The sequence below is a fragment of the Strigops habroptila genome, chromosome 2, assembly GCF_004027225.2.
Source record: "Strigops habroptila isolate Jane chromosome 2, bStrHab1.2.pri, whole genome shotgun sequence".
NCBI lineage: Eukaryota > Metazoa > Chordata > Aves > Psittaciformes > Psittacidae > Strigops > Strigops habroptila.
Genome location: NC_044278.2, coordinates 53238240 through 53262604, shown reverse-complemented (window position 1 = coordinate 53262604; position 24365 = coordinate 53238240). Strand labels below are relative to the sequence as shown.

Here is a 24365-nt window from a genome sequence, read left to right as displayed (position 1 = left end):
CCTTGCCACTGCAGTTGCAACATCTACTATTGTCACTTGTTAAAAAACAAGGCAATCAAGGCACTGCATAGAAGACGATGGGGAAACTCAGAAGTATCCTTCTTCTGTGTCTTGGCTTTCTTCTAGTCCATGTAAGAGGTAAGTGGCCTTCACCTTGGCTTATTTCTAGGGCATGATTATTAAAATGAAATAAAAATAACAAAACCCCCACCCCCTAAAAAAAAGTTCATTTATTTAGAAATGCTTGCTGGCATTATTTTTGTTACTAGTGTTTCACAAGAAGTATTCAAGAGTGTTTAGATAAGTACTTCTGCAGTTTCTGAAGAGATATATATCTTTTGGATGATCACTCATAACAGCTGTGCTAGTTGGAGTCTGTTTGTTATAATTTCTTATTTCCTCTGTAGTGTTGCTCCCCTAAAATTATTCACAAGCTTGGACCTGAGTATCAACTTTTAAAATGAAAGTTGTAAAATGAGAGCTTCCAACAGAACTTGAAGTTTACAAAGAGATCCTTAGTCAACTATTTACTTCATGTTTATACAGCTTTTCTTAGTTATTGAAACGTGATAGCTATATTGTAAAAACAAATTCTGATTCAGTTTAAAGGATGCTCATACTTTCATATTCGTGCTCATGCTTTAGTAATTATAAATTAATAATTTATTGGCCTTAGCCAACACATTCCTGAATATAGAAATCCCACACACAAGCATACTTTCTTTTTACATCCAAGATTAATGAAGAATTGAATATACTTTGTACATATTTTTGATGAGTGAATAGCAGTTGGGAAAATATAGTCCTTTCACACTGAGCCATTTTTCTACATTCAAATATAATTTTCTTCTAGGAAAACATTCTGTAAAATTTTTTTGGATAGCAAAGCAGATAGGGTCATTCTCGTGTGTGTGTGCCATGTAGTATATTTGTAATCTTTTCTTCTTTGTACATCAGCATTACTTCAGAAACTTGCAGCGCAGTGTTTGACTGCAGCAAGAAATCATTCACTAACCACTAGTTCCAAAATAGCTGCTGCTGCTCCTCCTCCCATCACCCCCTATTTAAATGCAGTCCCTAGGAGACCTTGCAGTGATGGGCAGTGAAAAAAACTTGCCTTAAATTAGTGCCCTAGTTCCATTTTCACAAATAAGGAATTATTTAGAGGTCTTCAGCAAGTAACGTGGCGTAGAAACAGCAGAGCAATAGGACTGTGCTGGGCTGCCCTGCAGTATGTTGTGAACAGCAATGATTCACACAGTCTCTCATCACTGGTATGCAGACTTTCTTGTTCTGGAGGACTGTCTTGTGTTGAATATTTCTGTTCAAACAATCTGAGCATGGGCAAGCCAATTGCCATACACTCTAGGATTTTAATTACAAGGATAGTCAGCCTAACCATTCTTGCCTTCTACATGTGCTAATTTAGAGCCAGTTCAGGCACCGCTTTGGGGAAGAAATCATTGCTGAAAGCTGCTGTGGGCTTTCCACAGTCTTATAACTGTGGAAACTATTTAATCCACTTTAAAAAGCAAAATGAATTATTATAAGTCTATGACAACAGCCACTGAATCTTATCATCAAAGAATGCATCCCCCTATGTTTCAGGGGACATTTACAGGAATCACTTCTCAGTCCTAATTAAGACATGATATGAGAAAGGATTTGCCATGCTGGTAAAAAGCTGGTCCAAGTCCTTATGATAGGGATATCTATGACATGATTCACCTTTATATATGCAGCCTTAATTCTTATCTAAGCTTTAATCACCTGTCCTAACTTCTAGAAACTACTGTGCCACCACAGCCAGGCCATATCACATCACTCCTCTTGCCATCTAGCATTTCTTCTATGTCCAGCTATCTTCAGTTAGTTGGCCAGACTACCTTGACAGACATATCTCAGCAGAAACATGGCATACCCAAGGACCACATTGCACAGGGAAAGTGAGACCTGATACAGTTCAGCAACTTACATGCTCGCTGCAGTCTTGCATACTTTCACCTACATTCACTGGCTTTTATTTCTAAGCTTAGGCAGGTTACATTAGGTCCCCCATGTAAGCTGAGCTGCAACAACTAATTTTCTGAGTGGCTTTTAGACCAATCCAAATGAAAGAAACTTCATAGAAACTCCTTCCACCAAAGTTCATGCTAACACCCCATGTTGGTTACTGCAGCTTGGCCCATGTACAGTGTGGTAAGACACAGCTTAGGTCCTAGTCCTCCAGTAACATGCACTTGTTTGGCACATATTGTAGGTCCCATTTGGGCCATACACCTCAGTTTTGAAACAAGCTGGAGGTCCCATTTGGGCCATACACCTGTGTGCATACCTACAGGGGGGCAGCTGTGCAACCTGAGGGCTCTCTCCTTCCTGCACGGAGCTGGAAAGCAGCTGACACTCACTCAGACGTGACTGCTCAGAAATGCCCTTCAGGTTCCCAATATAGATAAAACCTATACACCCATGGTATTTAAGATCAACCAATAGATCACATGTTCAATCAGTAACAAACAGTGCAAAGGCTGATGATGTTTAAGACGCGTTTACTCCGTCAGGTATTGCATGCTACACATGCAACAGCAACAGCATTTATTGCTAGCCAGTAAACCATGTACTAGTGTCCAGCTGAGGCTTAAAAAATGTTGTAACAACTCAAAACTAATTGTATTCTTGGTTAATTAGCTGGGCATTTTATGAGAGAAAATTACAGACCTGTTTGGATTTGAGACACTGTGACTTGGTTTTATGAATGATGTAGCTTTCACTAGAGTTAAAAAACAGAACAGGAGAGATGAAAAACACAGTCCCGTTTTTCTGATACTGCTCCATCAAGCTCCAGTCTTTGCTATCACTCCATGTGAGGTCCTTGTGTACGTGCTGAAGCACTCATGGTATCAGAAAGTATATATCAGACAATGAATTCTTCTGTTGCTGGGCGCCAAAACTATTTCACTCCCAATACCAGAGCTGCTGTAATCTGTGGCAGCAGCAGAACTGTTGCAACATCAGGGTTTGGGATGAGCTTACAACTGGTGTGGTTACTCAGCTTCTCAAGTTCACTTTTCAAACACTGCTGCCACATTGCACGCCTGGTAGCAGTGCTCAGACTGCCTGTTTTCAGTGTGTGTATCTCCCTCATTTGCATCAGCGATTGCCAATCCCTCTCCATCGCATTGAGGGTAATAAGTAAACAAATAAATGCCATTTATTCTTTCAATATTAAAAATCAATAAAAATATGCCTTTCTGTGGCATTTTGCCTCATGGCTAGGAGGAGATTCAGATTGTGTTGTTTAGAGTCTTCTTTTGTTTCCACAGAGGGCTGACATGTGTGAATGCTATGGGAAAATACTATCTAAGATCTCATCTGTAGTACAGTATGTCATAAAGGCAAATAGGCCATCCCAGTTGAAAGAAAGGGCATGCATGGGTTATGAAAATATAACACTCCCACTGTATGAGCTTTGCTTGTCATCAATGCATTTTTTAATTCCTGAGGAATTTCTTATAAAAGCTGTATCACAGCAATAGCTTTTCAAACAGCGACATTGCTCCAGATCAAATGAAAACAAAGCCAGAGTAGGCACTGAGATTAGCAGACAAATTAAATCAAAGCCTTTCTCTGCGTCCCAGGTCTTATAACTAGAGGGAGGAACAAGGGACACACACTCCATACCAGGAACAGTCCTGAACTAATGGCAACACAGCCTCCCAGATTGCAATCTTTACCACATCAAAACTGTAACTCTATCTATCAACTCTATCTAACTCTATCAGGTTACCACCTGCAAAGAGCAGAAATTGAGATACGAGACACATATTTCTATTCACAAAGATGACAGAGAACATTTTGCTTCCTGAGCGTAATGGTAACAAAAAGAAGGCTGGCTCTTTGTTCGGAAATCCAACCCAGATCTGCAAAGCGTTCTGCATGCCAACACTCTTGATTTCTGTTCCCTCTGATGGCTAAGCCACCAGATCCTCTTCTGAGTGTCCTGCTTTTGAAGTTCAGATACCAACTGATACTCCATCACTGTTTGCCCTGGGTCATTCAGAGAGGCTTCTTTGTGCATGCCGGTGGCATATGCAAGGGCTTCTTCAGCTAGGTGAAGGGAGCCTGATTGCTTCTCTCATTTAGTCCAAATGAGGTGAGAGGTGGCTTCTGAGTCTCCACAGAGACTTTGTGGCTGAACAGACCGGCTTGCTGATGTCCAGCAACTCCTTCCAGCATTATCCTTTTTCACAGAACATATTCTTAATGGCATGAAAGAGAGAAGATGCAGGCCTTGCTGCTTTGCTGTTTTGCATCTTAAACACACAAGCAAAGAATGTGTATGAAATGCCCTGAACACCCACTTTGACTTGGCAGTATTAGTAACCCTCTTTGGAAGAAATATAAATAATTAAGCTTATGGGCTACTCTGACTTCAGGGGCACAGGATTAGTTATACAATAGAATCTCTGAAACAAATTCAACCCAACGTTAAGTTCCAGAACAGCCCTATTGACATCTGTGCTACCCATATTGAACCAAAGGTATTTTGCATATATTTTACCAGTGTAGTTGGGATGACATGGGAAGAGGAACATTAAAAGACATTCTGCGAGCAACACAAATAGCAAAGCCTGGCATCTCCCTGACCTTCTGTATTACCTTCAGCTCCCTCTGTTGTCGCTACACTACCAGCTGGGACAATGTGGATTAGCCAGCTGGTACTTAGGCAGCGAGTGGTCATTCTGAGAGCCTAACACAGCTGCTGCTTGTGCCACACTATAGCGTTTCAGCAGGAACACTCCTCTTGATCTCTTGTTTGAGCCTATCTACTTGTACAGTTCTCATGTAACGTGACCATTGTTCAGCTTGACACTCTCAGACCAAATGACTGAAAAGGGCTGACAGCTTCACGAACCACACAGGGACAGAGAGAAGCTCTGCGTGAACAGCCCATGCCATGGCCTGAGCTCTGCTTCCTTGTGGCACAAAGCTGAAAACCTGAGGTGCTCACGTAAATGGTGCTGCTTCATGGGAGATCCCTACTCTTTTGCTCTGCCTGTAATTTTACAGTATACAACAGCTTCTTCTGCACTCACTCTGAAGCAAAACATGAAAATTATATATGCTCTATTTTATGTATGCAGGGCATATCGCATCATACAGAATGGCAGCTACCTTTGAACTGCTGTTGTTTGTCCAGAGCAAAGCAAACACCACAGAACTAGAAGATTTTCTTTCATGTTTGATGAAACTATGCTGCACAGACCTAAAGCAGTACTGCCACTCCTGCTTTATTAGGGCATCTTATTTGCTGGTGATTATTTAAATGTGTTCTTGTATGAATAAGTGAGGGAGACCTTTTCATTTCCCTTGAATTCAAACTGTAAACAGAAGTGGCCTAACAAAAAACATGAAGTCAATTATCAGGTCTATATGCTGTGGTCTACAGACTGGAACTTGGATACTAATTACAGATTTTAAAGCAGACTCATTTTCCACCCAAACATCAAGGGGCTGTAATGGCAGTCATTGTTTATGTAATGAAAGGGCCGTGATGGAAATAAAGCTCCAGTAGCCTCATCAGGAAATATGGATCATGAGGGTATTACATCAAAGAAATAATACCTGCTCATTGAGATTTTGTCCAAAGTGTCTACTCTAGGGTATAATCCTTTATGTTCTCCCATAACTTTTCCTACATGAATAATTTCCTTTAAACAAACATAATTCCTGAATAAAGTTGGACCAGTAAATGGGTATGTTCTGAATCACATACCTGGGAGGAAACATCCCATTTTCTCATTACAGGGGAAATATGTCTCATGATTGTATAATAATCAGAAATGCTCTCTACAAAGAATAACTTACCATTTCAGCTAAAAAAGAACATAAAATGGGTCCCATGAGTGACTTTGGTAACATATTGTTCCATTTCAGAAAATTTTTGTTCTCATTTGTGAGTCACCCACTTCTTGCTCAGTCTCTGCCAGCTTCATAATGTTCTAAACTCATTGTATTCACAAAACAATTCATATTTAATCACACTGAAGGAATATTTTTGTTCTTGTTTTTAAATAATGTAAAATCAACTTATTTTCTCTTCCTATCTAGCTCACATTTCTAAGTTACTTGCTTCTAATTTATTTATAACACAGGTAGTCTCATCCCGATCATATGACTGCTAGCAATGCACTCAACACCCATAATTTAATCATATTGATGAGAAAAGGATTTATCTAACACACGTGCATGTATACATTCAAGATGTATGTCCACACATGTACATACACATAGAAATACATTTTCTCATGGATCTTAGCTTCATTTTAATACTAGACTATGCATATTAAATGCCTCAGAAGTTCATTTCATTTGTCTCATAACCTGACTCTCATTTAACAATATTCATGCTGCCTTATTGAAATCTGCATCATTTTAATGGCCACAGACTGTGTTCATATGGATCCAGTGCAGAACCGAGCCTACTTACGGAGATTATAAAATTGCAGAGTGATGCCACAGTAGCCTTTTGTCAGAAAACGTCTGACTACAGTCGTAACGATGAACAGGTAACACCCACCTGCAGAATCCAGCCTGCTTCCTCATAAATCCTCCTCAAAAAATGTGGGTCCTCAGACCCTTGTGATCAGTCATCTACACAGGTAAAGGGTGATGGATCCATTTAACATTTAGGTCACAAACTAGACCATCTGCAGAGGCGCTGCTGTCCGCGTGTTAGTGACTGGATATGTGAGACAGATTTTCAGAAAACTAATATTGGCAACAGTTTGCGGACATTAAATGCACATGTGCCTGAGGACATGATTTTGTAGGGTGGTGCCTTGGTGGCTTGGGAAGACCTCACTTCCATGATGCTTCAGCAGGATGTGTCTCATACTCAAGGAAACTTACTAAAAGCTGGCTTAGGATCTCTGTGACAAAGAGCAACCATAATAGTCTCGATAGTAGAGCAATTAGACTAACAAGGATTTTATGTCACTGGCCTTCCACACTGGATGTTATAAAGGCTTATAGAAAGTATGGGCATTAGTGAAAGCAAATGTCCTACTGGGAAGAATTATGCAGGTAAAAAGAAATCTAGCAACTTTGAAATTTTAACTACTATGTTCTGATGTTTGGCTTTATGGAGTCTATTCTCCCCTGCCTGGTTGCTACAGAGAGTGTACTCTTAGCTATGTAGGCCAGGTCTACTACACAGATTTTTATTGGCACAGCTACATGTGTTGGGTGGGGATGAGGGAATTATACCCCAAGTAAGGCTGGCAGTGCCAGCAAAAGTCCTGCTGGTAGTTTAGTTCCCTCTGTTTGAGCAGCTAGTATAAACATGATTGAAACAGGTCCTTTTGCAACACAAACTGCATATCCATCTGGAAGGCTTGCTTTCTTAGCTTAGTGCTTTCTCATTTTCAGATAAGGACTGTTTCGTGGTGTCAGGCAGGAGTGTATAAACATTTCTCAAATTCTCTGCTATGAATCATTGTGGAACACCCAAGAAAAAACACCACTGCAATAGTTCAATTTCTTTGTAAAAACAGGGATACTCCCAGGAGAAAGGCTAGAAGTGATGCCAAGAAATAGCATACTAGCCCAAAGCAGTAATAACCGATAACTCTGAGACAATACCTCCTGCATGGCTAACTCTCTTAATAACTTTATCCAGGTTAAAAAAACCCCAAACCAAATTTAAAAAAACCCAAAACCAAACCAAACCAAAAACCAACCAAAAAAACCCAAGCCCATAACAACAAAAACCCCTCACCCAAGTAAACAAAAACACAACAAAAAAAAAACCCAGAACAAAACCACACACATAAAACCCCCCAACCAAATAAAACCCCCAAAGGAACAAAGCTGTTTTCTCTCCACTAAAACTCCTTTCATTCTCATTTTCATAAGTATATTTCCAGATGTTTCTATTATGGAAGCTCATCCAAGAAAAAAAGAGTATTTTTGTTTGTGGAAAATGGATTTCTTTCAGTCTGTTTGCTCTGTGAAACAGCTTGACTGATTTATTTCCGTTGTCATTCTTCTTCAGCGTTCCTTGAAGTGACTGCAGTTCCTATTTAAGCTAAATATTCTCTGAGTCTCTAAATGTGTTTTTGTTTGTAGACCCACCATTTCGTGGATGAAATCTGGGCTATTCAGCTATTTAACCATCTGTTATCCTCCTAAATTAGATTCTTAAAATGTCTAGGCGCAGTCTCAGAAATGGTAATGAGTATTTAAAATTCAGCTCCACAAGATCTTACTCCTTGCGGTCATTGATGTAATTATAAGAGGAAGTTGGGATGGAAGTCCAACCAATCTTTTGGTTTATTGGAATATCATTTACCATGGTGCACAGATGTCAACATATGATTTGCCCGTCTGTCAAGGTTTATATTTACACAGCCAAAGAGATTTCAATGTAGATTCCTGTCTTACTCCCAGTCAGTCATTCTGTGCTGGTGTCTGGCTTTTTTTATTGCTTGGTTTCTCATCAGACATAATTAAAAAAAAGCAAACAAACAATAATCTGAATAATTCCTGCAGGAGATTTTCAGGCTTCTTTTTTCTAGTCTTAAAAATTCTGTAGTTGTCTTCTGTTTCTCCTTTGCAGTGTTAAAACACCACCTCTTGTCTTTTCTCACCTATTTGATAACAGAGCAGACACAACACACAACAGGTGAGGGAAATGTTGGAATCATACAGAAGGGCAGATGTTAGTAATTGTTTAAGTCTGCTGTTTTGCTTTGGTTCTCATGCAATTGGGAGCATCCGCATCATCTTGCTTGAATTCCATTATCTCTTTTGATGAGATTCCTTCTATTTCTTTTTTTTTTTTTTTTTGCTTTTCCCTAACTTCAAAGAAGTATTTTACATGGAATTTTTCCAGAGTCTTCCTTCACAAGACAATATTGTCACATTCTCTTTGCAGCACTAGGACCTCTGTAGCTGCTTTCCATAGTTACTTCCTGTGTGTCAGGACCTGCCACACAGGAGCTGGTTTGGTCAACAGCTCTTTGGTACTACAAAATGATTTCTGATGACTCACTCTGATGAGCAATGGTTTGAGCCCTGCCAGCGGTGTCTTGCAGCAGCAGGGCTCAGGTCAGACATCCTCCCTCAGCACTCAGGATGCCAATCTAGAATGAAGATTTATCCAGAGGACAAAACCAAAGGACAGTCAAACTTCTTGTGTTGCTGGCACTGAAAAAATGCTTCAGAAAAATATGATTTGACCATATTAGTGGAGGCAATGCCAGGATGTCAGCCTGCGGGTAGGGGAATATAGATCAAACTAGCAATCCAGCTAAGGACCCAGTCAAAAGGTTACTGGACTTGGCAAGGTTGGTTGAGCAGCCAGGGTAGGGGAAGGAGAGGTTGTTGGATGAGCCGGCACTCCAAGGTCAGTTCAAATGTATAAAAGATAAAATGCTACTCTAATAACATTACAGGGAAAGCCTTATGCTGTTATCTGCTTTTCCTTTCCAAACACAGGTTTGTCATAATATTTTATAGGGACAGTTTTGCTTTAAAAGTCAGTCACTATTCTGTATTCCAGCCTTGTTTTATCCTTTCTGTCAGACACCAGCTATAACTAAGTTCACAGACTTACATAAAAATCCTCACAGGAATCAAGACATTCTTGAAAGCATACTTTATGCTCCTGCACTGATTGTTATTTGAGGCTCACACAGTGTTTCACCAGTGCTAATTAATCTGTCCAGGAGCTCTCTGACACAGGTGAGAGCTATTAATCAGGAACAGTGATTAATGAGAAGAACGCTATGAAGACAGGTGGCACCTGCCAAGAAGAGAGGGTTGAGCTGAACCCAGAGCATTGTCATGCTGGAGAACCTCTGATGGCCTCTCTCTGTTCCTCAGTTTCCCCTCTTGAACAATGATGCCATTCTTGGGGACTGGAACCAGATGATCTTTAAGGTCCCTTCCAACCCAAACCATTCTATAATCCTTGCTGTGAAGTGTTCAAGCCTTACCAGGAAAAACACTTTATTGGAGAATTAGGTATTAAGCCACTTAGATGGGGTAATAAACAGACACTGATCAAGAGACTTACTCGATAGAGCACAGTAAAACATTTCTGCTTAGGGAAGCCGTGGCACGTTGTGACTTTTTGTGGGTTTGTGCAGGCTAATCTTGTATTTGGTGTGCAAACACAAGGACGGTGAAATTTCAGCCAGGATGAAAATTAATAGGTATGTACTCTGCAAAGAGGTGTTTCAGGAAGGCTGTTTATTAAAGGGAAAGTGGCAGACTGTAGAGAGTGGAAAGTAAAACACATGAAAAACTGTGTTTGTTTAGTTCAAAACCATATACTTCAGTTTACACATGTTAAATGTTTTCCAGTTTCATTTGCCTGCTAACTTCAAATGTCAGGATGCTAATTGGCCTGCTGTGGCATTTAATGACATCATTGTCACCTAACACAGAACAGGAAGGGTTCTTTTCTCCACTTTCAGGTTTTTTTAAGGTAGAGTAGAAAATAAAGTAGGTAAATACATCTTTATAGCTTTTACTTGCTGGCACATGTTACAGGAAGAATTAAAAAAAAAGTTGATTCACGTTACAAGTGATCACAAGGCAGACTTGCCAATAAAGCTGAGCTAGTAAAACAGTAATGAAGACATTAAAAATTCTCACCTAATGATTCTGGTTTGCAAGTACCATGTTGAATGCTACTTTCAGCTGCCTCTCAGCAATAGACCTTGTGCCCTGTAACAGGCAACTTGTGCTCTTCAAAGGCATGTTTGCGCAGCCACTGAATATGGATAAGAGGAGAGAACAGCATCTCTTCGCACTACCGGAACAAGTAGCTTCTTTGCATTAGACCAGCCCATCTCATGGTCATTCAGGACTGTACAGTGCTGGCACAACTGACAGCTTGCTCTGTGCCTGCTCCTGTTTGGATGGGTTTTTGTTTTGCCTCTTACTGGTGTTCTGGCTTTGTCCAGAGCCCTCAGACCTGGAGGTCATGGAACCTACCCTCTGACTTAGTCTCTTTCCTTCTGTCACCTTCCTCCTAGGTCAACGTGATTTTGATTTAGCTGATGCTCTTGATCACCCAGGTAGGTAAATCTCCTATCCTTATTTTACTATGGCATTTAGACCCAATAGTAAAACTTACGTCCTTTTCCTTGAGGACTGGTGTATGAAGTAACTACTACTTAAGTTAAAGATATACAGAACTGAGAAATGCTAGATTTCAATGTTCCTTTCATAAAATTAAAGATTTCTTTAAGACAAACAAGCAAGAAAGGCTTTGAAAATATATCCTTTCACTTTTAGCTTCTGCTGTGATACATAAGGATTTATTGAATGCAGCTTTCTAGATTTGCAGATAACTTCATTTGTTAAGTTGAAAAAGATTAAGCTGTTATTGTTTATTGGTATGTCATTGTGTCCCGCAGACGACATAATTACTAGGAAACCTACAGTGATCAGAAGACCGACAAGGCCCGTGCTGAGTGAGTAATGAAGACATAACTGGTCATAACTTATTTTAGATATGTAGAAACTGTCTCCCATGAGATTCTTGATCATATTTGCTAAAGTACTGTAGCTGAGATCATTTGTGTGAATACAAACTGTCTTCTACATGTAAACTAAGGGAATTTTTTTGGCAATTGCCAATTACATGTCTTTGTTGCTTCCAGTAAGGCTTTAGAGTATAACTGGTCACTGATAACATTTTATTTCCTGAAGATCTTCTTCATGCTTTTCCAGCCTGAACTGAACTCCCTGGGTAGTATAACAAAGGGTAACTGTTGCCAAAAATGGGTAACTGTTCTACTTTTTTTTTCATTATCTTTTCTTTCAGCATAAATATTCCTGATGCCTGATAATGGACTTGGAAAAGAATCAGAAGGAATCTGGGTATTCTTTCTTCTCCCCATGTATTTACTTAATATTATCTAGTATTGATTACTACAAAGACCTGTGTCAGAAAGGAAAAAAGGCTCTGAACAGCAGAGATAACCGAAAGATTTTATTTGTAGTCCTGAGAATGACAAATGATGATTTTCAATGATCTTCATTATTGTTAAAAAAAAACCAAGCACAATCCAGACAACAAGAAAATTACACATGCATTTATGATGGAATTTTATGATAACACAGAGATTTTTCAGCTAAATTACATTGAAAGAATTTCTGGTTATCAAACAAAATGCCTGAGTCAGGAAATGCAGGATAACATTAGCCCACACAACAATGTCAGTCTTTTTCTGGATAAAAATTGCAATAAGTCTTTAGGTACATGAAAGCAGTTACATTCCCACATGATTCTCTGGCTCACTCTTTGAATAAACAGTGGCAGCTTCTTGTGAATGTGGTAGCTGCTAAATCCTGTGAAAGTTGCATTCTTCCTTCCCACTTTGTTTTGCAAAGGAAATATGTGTTCGGCTTAGATTAGAAGCGTCTGTTATAAAATACTGCTAAGCCACTGCCTTCCACTAAGCTTACTGTCCTGGCTTTCTTCAAAGTCAGTGGAGAGAAATCAGCATGTCTACGGATGGTTCATATCACTCCAAACGTGGATTTGTTCTCATCCTACTATAGACTTTTCAAGTGGGTTACTTGAATTGTGCCCTAAAAGACTCTGTCCTCAGTCGTGTTTAAAGGTAACCTGGGGATGCCAATATCTACAGTGAAGCTGCATCAGTCAGGTGAAAGGAATTTGATTTTTAGGGGCTCCTAAATCTGTTAGAGGAATGACTATGAGGTGATTATCTGCCCTACCTAAGTCAACTTCACTGATTCTTGGGAATGAAGAACTCCATGATTTGCAGATCATTTTGGGATCTCTTTCAGCACCGAAGAGGATTATAGGGAGTGTAAAAACAATTAAAACTAATTAAAAAAAAAATTGTGTTAAAACTCAATTACTGGATTTGGAAAGTGCAGAAAGATAATTCTAAAGCATGTCCTAGTATCTGTTTAATGCTGCTTCTTAACCTCAGGGTTTCCTCTATGTCTCATTCAGCCAGTATCATTGAGAAATGAGGCTGCCTGAGATGATGAATTTGGCTCAGCTGAGGCAAATTACTGTAGAGGCTGTGTCTTCCAGGCATCACTTCCCACGCACTACTGCCTGAGTTGAAGCTCTCCTGTAGGCACCTCCCATCTAGCGTAACAATATTCAACACAAAATGTAATGGAAGGTTATGTTTATTTACAAAATCTCTAAAAAAGTTGATTTTACCCACTCACATTCTTCCTGCCATTGATTTAATGCAGCCATATGCTCAAACCCACATACATACTCATGAGCACCAAGATGTGTGTGCTTAGGTGGCCTGGTGAGTGTCATGTGAAACATATGCTAGCTACTGAGTACTTATGCTGTCTCTGTGGTTATTCTGGATCAGAAATGACAGGCTAGTTTATGTACAGATCTTTTACACCCTTTAGGAGTCATCAGCTATTATGGAGAGGTTATTTGCTTCATAATTTTGCTTACTTTAGCACTCTGAACCCTAGGTCAGGTTGCTGCCTACTATCTGGTTTTGCTTATTCAGGGTACACAGACTATATCTATTTTGTGGGTGGGCGAACAGGAGAAGTAGTGGAATAGGTGATATGCTGCAACCTTTGGCTTTAGAGTGCCCTTCTGCTTTTCCTCTAATGACAAGTCATCTGTGCTGTCATCTTATCAGAGCACAGGCCTGGTGGTTTTGACAGACATGACACATTCCTCAATTTTACTGCTGGGAATGGTAACATTTATTGTCTGTTCTTTTAACTCTTTGCTCTGCTGTTTTTCTGGTCCCTACAGACACATGCATTTCCATTTGTATTTCGTTCATATCATCCTTACCATTTCTGAAACAAATCTTTGCATGAACCCTCCAGAGCAGAACCCTGCATTTTACCTGACTTCTTCATCTTGATAATAAATCGAATCCAGTTTGCAGTTCATTGCTTCTTATTAGCATTTGACAGGTAAAGATATTTTTGAAATGCAACTCTGTGCTGGCCACACACAGACAGGACTGGCACCTGACGAGAACAAACCCAGTCATGCAGTATGAATTTGATTATTCTCCTGCCAGATTTCCTGGTGACATCAAAGCATTTTATAAATTGTTACCCAGCTGAGACTAGATATGTGTAAAATCAGCTTCCCTCTCCCTCTGGATATAAAGAACATAAAAAGGCAGAGTTCTGCACAGTTATGTATTTGGATGGATTTTCCTGGATTTGGATGGAATTCTGACACAATTATAATGAAAAAAACCCCAATTGAGTGTCCATCTAATTATGTGTGGCAATAAGCATTGGTATCAAAATTTAGGTAGATTTTGCTATCTCTTCTGATTTATTCTAGCACTCCACATTTATAAGGAGAAAGAAAGCGATTCTTGGAGTTATGACATCCATCTAACGTATTTCTGCCTATCACTCAGTGACCTTTCAGAGCTCACTGTCATTCCACACACACCCTAACGTATCACCCACATAGTCATATCCACACCAGCATGTTGAAATGGAGTTCCTCTTGTTTATGCATCTGCGGCTAATAGACAAATTGTTTACTGGATGGACGTTCCATCCCAGGTACAGTGGGACACGTGTACAGTGCTGGGAGAATAGTCATAGCCTGTTCATTCACTGAGTAACATGCACATGCCTTTAAGTATATTTGAAAACCTTTATAACTCAGCCAAAGAAAAACAGACTGCCACCCAACCTCAAACCGGCACATATGATTGCTTGAAGCAAAACTTTTTGTGTCACCATGACTCTTACATAAATGAGTTGATTCAATCTCGCTCCCTAAGTAGGTTTATTACTTCCCAGTATTTGTTCTTGAAATGGGTGTTCAGTTTTTGCAGTTCAAGAAATTAGACTTAAGCCAAACATGCATACACCACTTGTAATGACAGACATAATTGTTAATAAATACGCATATTTTAAAAATAGATATATTTTAATACTTTAACATGGCTAATTTTTATTTCTGTATTTGCAGATATATTAAAGAGGTATTGATCTTGTTTCCACTATGATATTTATTCTGAGCTTATTTAAAGCAGACAAAAATCTTTTGTATTTTGAATATAACATATTGTCTCATTTTTCAATTACTGTGTGGGCAAATACTAAATTCTATAAGAGTTTTCAGGAAAAGTGTAATGCCTTATTTGGATTTGTGAGTCTGACCTGAAAAAGTTGCTTTTCAAACATTCAGCTGTACATTTTCTATTAAAACTAACATTTCACTTCCCTTGAGAATTGTGTGTAACTCACTGCTCTACATCTTCCTCCTTTCCATTTTTAGACAATGATCTGCATTTAGGAGATGCTCTTGGTGGGGGTGAGTACTGTCTTCTCAAATATAATGTGGGGTTTTTTCCATGGTCTTTTTCAGAAGTCTGCATAATTTGTGAAAAGAGATTTCAAGACTGGAGGAGGAACTGTGGTAGTGGGAGTCATTACAACTCCTGTACATGCTGGCCTTTTGCCAGAGGCCATCGCACAGAGTGGGGCCGGCAGGATGGGCTGTGTCTGGTTGCTACCTATGGGACCTCGCAGGCTGGCCTACCTATGTGCGCTAAAGTCAGCTACGGTTTACTTTACCATGACAGGCTGCCATGGTCATGGCTGCGGAGAGGATGTACTGCCCATTCAGCCCTGATGCTTCAGGGTGGTGGCCTCTGGCAGCAGGCTGAAGACAATAGGTGATGGCAGTCATTTCTTCAGCTACCAAAAATGACCCTAAGATCAGCAAACAGAACAAATCAGAAATGCAGGAAGGAATGTATCAGAGATGAGCACTGATAGCACAATATAGCTTAAGCTTGAAGCACTCATGCTGTTTTAACATGCTACAGCTTCCAAGTGTTTCTGTAACATCCAGACCTGACTTAGGAACATTTCACGGTGTTGTGCTGAACTGTGTAGACATGGAAATCCTTGACTTGGAGAATTTTTGCACATTTTATTTAGCATGTTTAGAGGTATACCAAGGATGTGAAGTACTCTAGAAAGTTTCTTGTATGTTGAAATTATCTTAAATGCAAGTAGCATTGAATCAAAGACTAAAATTCCGCTTGAATCAAGGCTACACAAAAGAAAAATTACTTCTCAGCCCAGAACCTCTGAATTAGGATTCCAGTTGCAATGGTTTGGTTTACTCATGTTCCAGCCTTGGAGAATCATACCTTTTATATGATTCTTTCCCATTTCCAGGACATTCACATTTCCAGGTTCCAATGTGGCCTTTCATGCCTGTGTTTGAATGACATGTTAGTCTGCACCTCATAAAGCTGAATCTGATTTTGTTTATAGTTCCTATGTTTATATTGTCATTTCTTCCTGCCTGTACTAATTGTTTCATTCCTGCAAGTTTTTAATGAGAGGATGGGTGTATTATGTTGATTCAATTATTAATGAATATCTTCAGTGTATTCACTAAAATCCACCTTTTCATTCAGAGGGTGACAAACGATGTTTTGCTTGATTTTTATTTCTTTGCTCCATTTTCAGTTCAGGTTCTTAATTGATATTCATACAGAGTATAATAGGATTAATGATATCTACCTCACTATCAATAGTTCTGAAGACATTTTATTTTTCACTAGCTATGCTGTAGAATATATCTTCTTATGCTTAGAGAAGACTGAATAAGCGTGCAGCACCATAATAGAAATGAATAATGGGATCAGTAGTTTTCTGCTTTTGTGACCTGGTGAGTCTTAGTTTGTTACCCAGAGACCTGGAAGAGAACAAGTCTCTTCTTTTGAATATAATTAATTGTGCAAACTCTGATTCAGCAAAGCTTTAAGACTCTACCTGAATCTACTGACTGCAGCAGGCTGAACTCACACAAAGTTAACTGTACATCCAAATAATTTGCTGAACCAGAATCTAAATGTTACTCACAAGCAGAAGCATTGCATTTAGCAGCTGGGCAAGAAGAAAACATGATATAGGGGCATCTGGCATGTATTGAAGGAGAAAGAAAGATTTAAGGAGAGGAAGGGAAACTAGTATTTATTTCTGTGACCTAATTTTAATTTACTCAGAGCTAAATGCACTATCTGGCTCTGAGAACAGTCAAATATGTGACCGAACTGGTTGGGGAAAGGACAGCAAAAGGGGACCCACTATACATACACAGCAACAGCCCTGGATGTTAACTTTGTCAGGTTTTGACCTGAGCCAGCTCTTGCTTGCACCATCACTGTTCATGCAGTCTGGAAACTGCTGTTAGTTATCAGATCTCCCTCTCTATCCAATGCATCTCTTTCTAATACTTTTGCAAAAATTAAGGCCATATACTGGCACAAAGTCCTAAACAGCAAAACTCAAGTCTGAGTTCATTTTCCACTGTACAAGAGTAGAAAATTCATCATGCAGTAGATAAATTCAGCATCTGTTAAATGAAACTAATCTGCAGATCTTATTAATACCTGCTGATACAGAGATAACCTGTTGTGTCCTGCCCAGCCCGGAATACCAGCTTCTCTGTCAGCTCTGCTAATGCACCCCTGACACCTACAGTAGCACACTGTGCTTCCCAGATGTCAGCATTAAACAATGTTAGCACTTACCAGAAACACAGGAAATACTCTTCTTCAACATTTTTGTGAATTCTTCTCTCGTTTTAATTTTGCAAATGTTCCCTTTTCACTTTCTAGTTTTAGTAGCTAGCTATTTATTGATACATTGCTTGAGACTTTTTAACTAGTTTCAAGGTCCTTTTGCTAATTCACAGGAGGACAAATTAAAAATAGGCATAAAATCTCAGGTTATCATACTCTTTATTTACAGCTCTCTGTTTTGCCTATCCAACCATCTAACAATATTAATTATCAATAGGTGACATCTCAAGAAAACCTTTATACCCACCTCTTCCACCACGACCAGGAAGCCATGGTATTTCTGGTAAGAATATTTTCTCCTAAGAAAATCTAGAACAATGAGCTATTCTGAGTAAATATTTTTAATAGTTTACTTTCTTATTTCTTTATTAATAATTTTTATCATCCCTTCCCTCCATCTCCCTTTGGTAGTCACTGTTCCTGACACAGTGTTTGGAAAGATTTCCCGAGTTTTAGTGTTGGTACCATAAAGCTTTGATGGTCTGCACAAAATGTGGAACACTGACTCCCAAGTGGCATGAGGCTAACTTGCCTTTTTGTTTTGGATATGTATACAGTGAACCACAGTAAGGTTCAAATCTGACACCTAGCCACAGGGCATGGATAAGCCTATGTTCAAATCTACACTGAGATGTGCATCTGAGATGGCCCTGGTGCATGCAGCAGGTGGGACTGGGGAGGTGGATGTAAGCCTGTATTGTTTTGGAGTGTGGTCCCAGATACACACATAAATATAGTGGAAGTGGCACATCTATCCCAGCTACCACCATGTATCCCGTAATTACTTCTGGTATGATCTTAGTGGTGATCCATGGACAGGCCCTTCTGGAGTCCTTCTGCAGGCCTTCCTGGAAAGGACCCACTGGCTTCCTGCTCTAGGAACTGCCGGGATTTGGGATGTCCATATTATACATGGATTTGTGTTACTGAGAGCCCAAGCCCACACATCCCACAGGTGCTAATACAGATGCAGAACAGGTAGAACACCAACAGTTTTAGTACTCCAATGTTCAGGTGAATTTGAATAGGTGACCATTCAGTGCAAGACCCCGACCCACCTTCCGTGTCAAAGCTGGGATTTTGAAAGTCCTTCACCCTTCCTTAGAACATTGCAAAAGGACCAGACGAGGGAGCTGGAGGAGTTACCAGGGTTCAGACAATTTTGCAATAGAAATCTTAATCTTTATCTTGCAGGAGGTTTTGATGACTCAGATCTCCTTGATGGGAAGCCTTTACCACCGCACATAACAGGTAGTATTTGCCAATTCTTCTTGCAGCTTCTCCCTAATACTTGTAACTCAGAACTGGCTGCCTTTGCTTTAGTGGTAATCTGTTTGTCACTGAAGGTGTAGGACAAGACTCTGCTATTTTTATTTAGAAGGTTATCCTTCTTCACAAACCATGCCTTTGAGCATGAAGCTCTAACCTATATTCCTAAACATTTTGTAGCCTTCTGGCATATGCCAGAACCCTGCAGGATTTATCCCTTTGAATTCAGCTAGGGGAGTCCCAAAGCAAGGGGCTTCTGCTGAGCACTGCAAGTAGATGAACTGGGCCTATGATCTCGTCTTAAATCAGCTTGTGAAATCAGCTTGATGTAGGCTGCTAAGTATTATCCTGTTTTTAGAGGATAATATTCTCCAAAAATGAAGTGTCAGGGGGATGGGTGGTTATTCCTCTGGACAGCACAGCTGTCAGACAGGACTGGAAGGGGAGCTCCTCTAGCAAAGTCCTGCCAAGCTGTCCCCTTTCACCTCCTGTGTGAAATCACACATTACTGAGTAAAGACTCACAAAAAGATAAAACACATTTCTTGATGAAACTTCACCCTCTATTCCAGGAGAAGAGGAGCACAATTTCAATCATGGAGGAAACACGGGTACAGTAAATAATTTATTCTTTAATTTTTTTATGATCATCATAAAATAGCAAGAAAATATTAGCCTTATAAAAGTAATACACACACTAAACTAGACTTTAAGACACTTTTTTCCCCCACATTATCTGTAATGTAACATGATTTCTAATCTGCTGCTTAATTCTATCTATCTATCTAATGAATGTCTAATGTGTCACCAAACAATTCTCATAGTTTGGCAAAAGCACACCTTAGTAAAGAATATGCTTAAGTGAAACCATTTCAGTGTCTCTGAAAAAAAATCTATGCTTTTTCCACAGATTCAGGATTAATAGCTGGAGTTACATCTCCTATAATTTCTGCTTTTGTAATACTGGTTGTTGGATCAATAGCAGCCTACTCTGCTTACAAGAACAAGAAACTTTGTTTCAAACCACAGGGTAAGACCAAATCAGTCTCCCACTTTCCACGACGATGTAGTGCTGGGGTAGATGTGAATTTTACAAACAATTTCAGTGGGGGCAGAAACAGCTCAGGGGTGAGGGCATTGGAAAATCTCATCTTAAAAACCCTCTGTGGTAAGAGATAGTGGTAATTAATGTTCTTCATCAAGGACAGGAAGCCGTAATGTGGCTGGAAGATGGATATACATCACTTTATGAAGGAAATTGCATGACATGACATCTCTGCCACCACAGAGGTGACTGACTGTTGTGGCTCTGTGTGTGTCTTGCCTGGAGCACCCCATGTACCTTCTGGCTGGGGCCCCCGTTTCAGCTTTGGCCTGTGTGGGCATCCTGCCCTTTCCATAGAGGTCAATTTAAAGCTTTAATTCACCTTAATTATTCTATAATGGGACTAACAACTATGACATGAGTGAGGCACAGGAGGTGTGTGAAGCTTCACAGACATTTCTGAGAGATCTAGGATCCCCTGGTGATTCAGAAAGGCTCAGCCCGGGAGCGCCATGATGGCTCTGGGGCAGCCACTGCTGCCTGGGCACTAGGGTGAGGCTTGGGAAGGGGAGATCCAGCTGGAGCAAGGCCTGGGATGCCGTGGGATAGGCTGGTCAGGGCTCTGAAGGCCATCATCACAAACAGGTGTTTATGCCATCAGGGTCCCAACAGTCTCTTATTTTCCTTTGCTCTATGGCCGGGGTGTAAGGTCACGTCGGTGATGCCACGTATGTCTGGAAATGGGGAGTGCGAAAAAATGGGGAGGGCTGTCTATATGTATCTGGAGATACAAGGTTCCTGCCCACTGCCTTAAAAGGACTGAGGCAAAAAAAGCCCAGAAAGTCTGGCAAAGAGCATCCATCATAGACACATTGAATGTCCAATCTTCATTTTTCAGGTGGGGCTACAGTATAAATTGCTGGAAGAAGAGTTGCCCTCTGGTCACAGGCTCCTTTGATTGATGACATTCAGCCCACAGATCTGACAATGTTTTCCTACCTTCTCATTCTGACAAAAGGAAATCTAATGAACATTTTGTTGAGACCCTGCAATCCTGCTCCCTTTTATCTGATGTCCCTCTTGCACCCTGAGCTTTATGTCATCAAAGATGTGCTTAAAACATCTATTGAACTCTCTGACCTGCATTTTGATTCAGAAGTTATTTCAAACAACAAAGAAATCAAGTTTAATATAAGCTAAAAAAAAGAATATATTTTGGTTTGTGAGCATTTGAGTCACCAAACAGTTCTTTTTCCCCTGTTTTCAAAATTCTTAATCCTTCAGATAGAATACGAATAAGGAAATTGACATTTCCATTAATACATGTTGGGTTTCATTAGCGTATTCAGTATAGAGATGCCCCCTCTGCCCTCTCTCTGGAAGTGTTCAGGGCCAGGTTGGATGGGGCCTTGAGCAACCTGGTCTAGTGGAAGGTGTCCCTGCCCATGGCAGGGGGGTTGGAGCGAGATGAATTTTAAGGTCTCTTCCAATCCGAACCATTTTATGATTCATCTGATTCTATGATACTTCTGTATTTTCTATATTGTTTAAGTAAAGCTGGAAGTTGTGTAAAGGATTAAAAATTTGAGTTCATTTCCTTTGTATTTATGTCTGAATTCTAACAAAGTGAAAGGAGCTATAGGTGGAAAATTAATTCTTAATTTTAAAATATTGCATAAATGAACATGTACATTGATAAACCAGTGTTAAAAAAAAAAATAAAAATGAGAGGAACACTTGCTGATTTTATTTATTTATTTATTACTGAAATGGTGTTTAGATCCTCTTGGGAACTGGAATCTGATGTAAATTTTTTTTCTCTTCTTGAAAACTTAGGCTTTGCTCTAGGAGCCTTCAAAGGCGTTAATCTGTCACGGGTTTTTTTAAGAACCATATTATTCATAATTTCTGTAAAGAAGAAATAGGTACAATGTTTTCTGAATCATTTAAAATGAGCCTGTGACACTTTGTTCTGTAAAATCAATGTCACACCAACTTTCAAACTTCATACATATGTGCAGGTATGGTTGATTGATAACAGTTTTACCAGCAAGGCTGTTTCATCTTTTTCCCTCGTTCTTGATCAGCCTTGCCATGTTAACAGATGTCCTTATGTAGACACACCTATCAAAAAAACCTAACACTTTTCTGGTCTCTGTGCCTTCATTTCGCTAACTGAATCAAAATACTAGCAAACGAATGACATGCAGATGAAAACTGGCCAAACTAGTCGTTCACCAACAAAATTCTGCAATACAGCCATTTTAGAAAACTCTTTAAAGCTCAGGGAAATCTGTGTATTTTTATCTCCATCTTAGATCTGAAGGGTGCTTTTTCTTACAGAAATTCCCTTTAGATGGAGGTAAACATGATTTTGTGTTTATTAAATTATTGAAAGACATAATCTGAAAAAGTACTCTTCTCATAAAGTAAGTCAATACCATCTTATCTAAATTATATTTGAAATGGATATATAACAGTTGCTGAGGAGATTACCATAATCTTAATTTGATCCTGAAAGTAAACTATAATGTACATCAATTTAAATACAGAAGCATCTTGACAACACAAAAACTGAATGAGCAACTTTGTGGCTATCACTTTCAACTTCTGAATGAGGACATATTTTTAATGTGGTTTTCAACGACACTTGGTATTTCTTTAAAAGTACGAATTTTGAATGTTAGTAGTTAGAACAGATTGATCTCTATTTTGCAAAGTGGACATAAAGTTTTGATTAATGAAAAGTTAGTGTTACCACTTCAGTGGTTTAACAATGAAAGTATGTATTTCGCTTCTTTCTCTTGAGAATTCTCAATAAACACATACTGTGTTTTATCTAAGATGATATGAGTTTTGTTTGTTTTGTTACTTTCTGGACATATGCCAGCTGATACCTTTTACATACAAATTTGTCTATGTCCCACTAGGGAAAATAAAAAAAAAAAGCTTTAAATTAAAGAATTTAGGGGGAGAAAAAAAAAAGAAAATGGCTGAAGATTTTTTTTTTTCTTTTCCAGGAGCAGTGTCCAGAGAGGGATCTATGTGCATTACTAACATTTTTACTTTTGAAATATTATTACAATTTATTTAAATTTGTTTTTAGTAATTTCAGAAGAATTTCTTACTTGTGTTAATATTATTAGCCAAAAAGCAGATTTTATTATGGAGAGTTTGAGCAAACCCCATGAACATGAGTTGGTAAATACTGCCCACCCAAGTTTTTAACCCTCGGAAGCTCTTTGGTTTAATTACATCAATACACAACCAACACACCAGTGTGCAGGCACACTTTTCAGTGTTAATTTCTCTTTTAACTAGGATGATGATGATAAGAATAACAATAATTTTATATTAATTGTAATAATAATAACAGCAGCAACTATTATTTCAGCTAATTGAGGGGTTATGTAGGGAAGTTCTAATGCATTTAAATCTGGAGGGGAAGGAAGGAATATAAACTGGCTGTCAGACCATCAGAACTCTAGCTTATATTATTGGCTCTGATGTTTAAAATCTATTCTATACCATAAAAAGTTGTCTGGCACAAAAGTAAAACAGAAAATCATCTAAATGTAAGCATCACTTTTATTACCAAGGAAATGCTTTTGTTGTTTATGAAGTCCCCCAACTGAAACAGATCTGACAACAGCGATCTTGGCACTCGTAAGCATAGTTTAGTTGGCCCATCTAAACAACCAGATAACGAACACACTTCCCAAGAATTTTGTTTCTGCGGGACAAGTAAAGTTTGATTGCCTACGCATTTAGGTCTTTCCTTCCTCAAACACCTTTCTCAAACACCTTGCCACTACCAAAGCAATGACGTCCTCTTCTCCAGCGGACCTTTAGGGTACCACCAGTGTGTGAGAGAACAAATGCTTCACCTTGGAGAGGCAACACTGATCACTTGCAAATTGTTGGAAATAACGGTTTAAACAGTTGAATGCTATATGCATTTTCTTTGGTGGCACGCTGCCTTATACCACTGTCCTCTGCTAAGTAGTTACTGATGTTCACAGAATAGTTTGATGTAGAAATGCCCCTGCTGAACCACACTAGCCTAAAACTACCTTACAGAGAGGTTGTGTGGCTGAGTTACGCATAATGGTTACCTCAAAAACATGCTGTGCAAATGTCTGTGCATTTATGTATGTATTTGTGAAAATATATATATTGCCCTCCGAATAGCACAATGTCTCTGAAAACATCTGTTTACTTATCTGGGTAACAAGTTATCAGACTTTGTGCAGGCTTAGGGTTGTGACGTCTCCAAAGAAGTTAAGGGGCAGACTCCCTTAACTCAGGGTGGACCCCACGTGTCTGGGTTACCACAGGCCACGCTGGACTCATCCTACTCATTCTCCGAGATCTTTTTCCCACACTCTGCCATTCTCATCACTGAAGGCATTGATGCTTTTT

General features: G+C 39.4%; 1 protein-coding gene across 1 annotated transcript; it reads left to right on the top strand.

Annotated features, from left to right (window-relative positions):
• The first annotated feature begins 77 nt into the window (after positions 1-77).
• On the top strand, positions 78-21107 carry XG (Xg glycoprotein (Xg blood group)). The gene is made up of 10 exons (XM_030476446.1): positions 78-138; positions 10799-10834; positions 11049-11090; positions 11433-11489; positions 15305-15340; positions 17848-17913; positions 18825-18881; positions 19471-19509; positions 19809-19928; positions 20842-21107. The coding sequence occupies exons 1-10, from the start codon at positions 78-80 to the stop codon at positions 20856-20858; spliced, it is 531 nt and encodes a 176-aa protein (XP_030332306.1). The 3' UTR covers positions 20859-21107.
• Positions 21108-24365: the final 3258 nt, after the last annotated feature.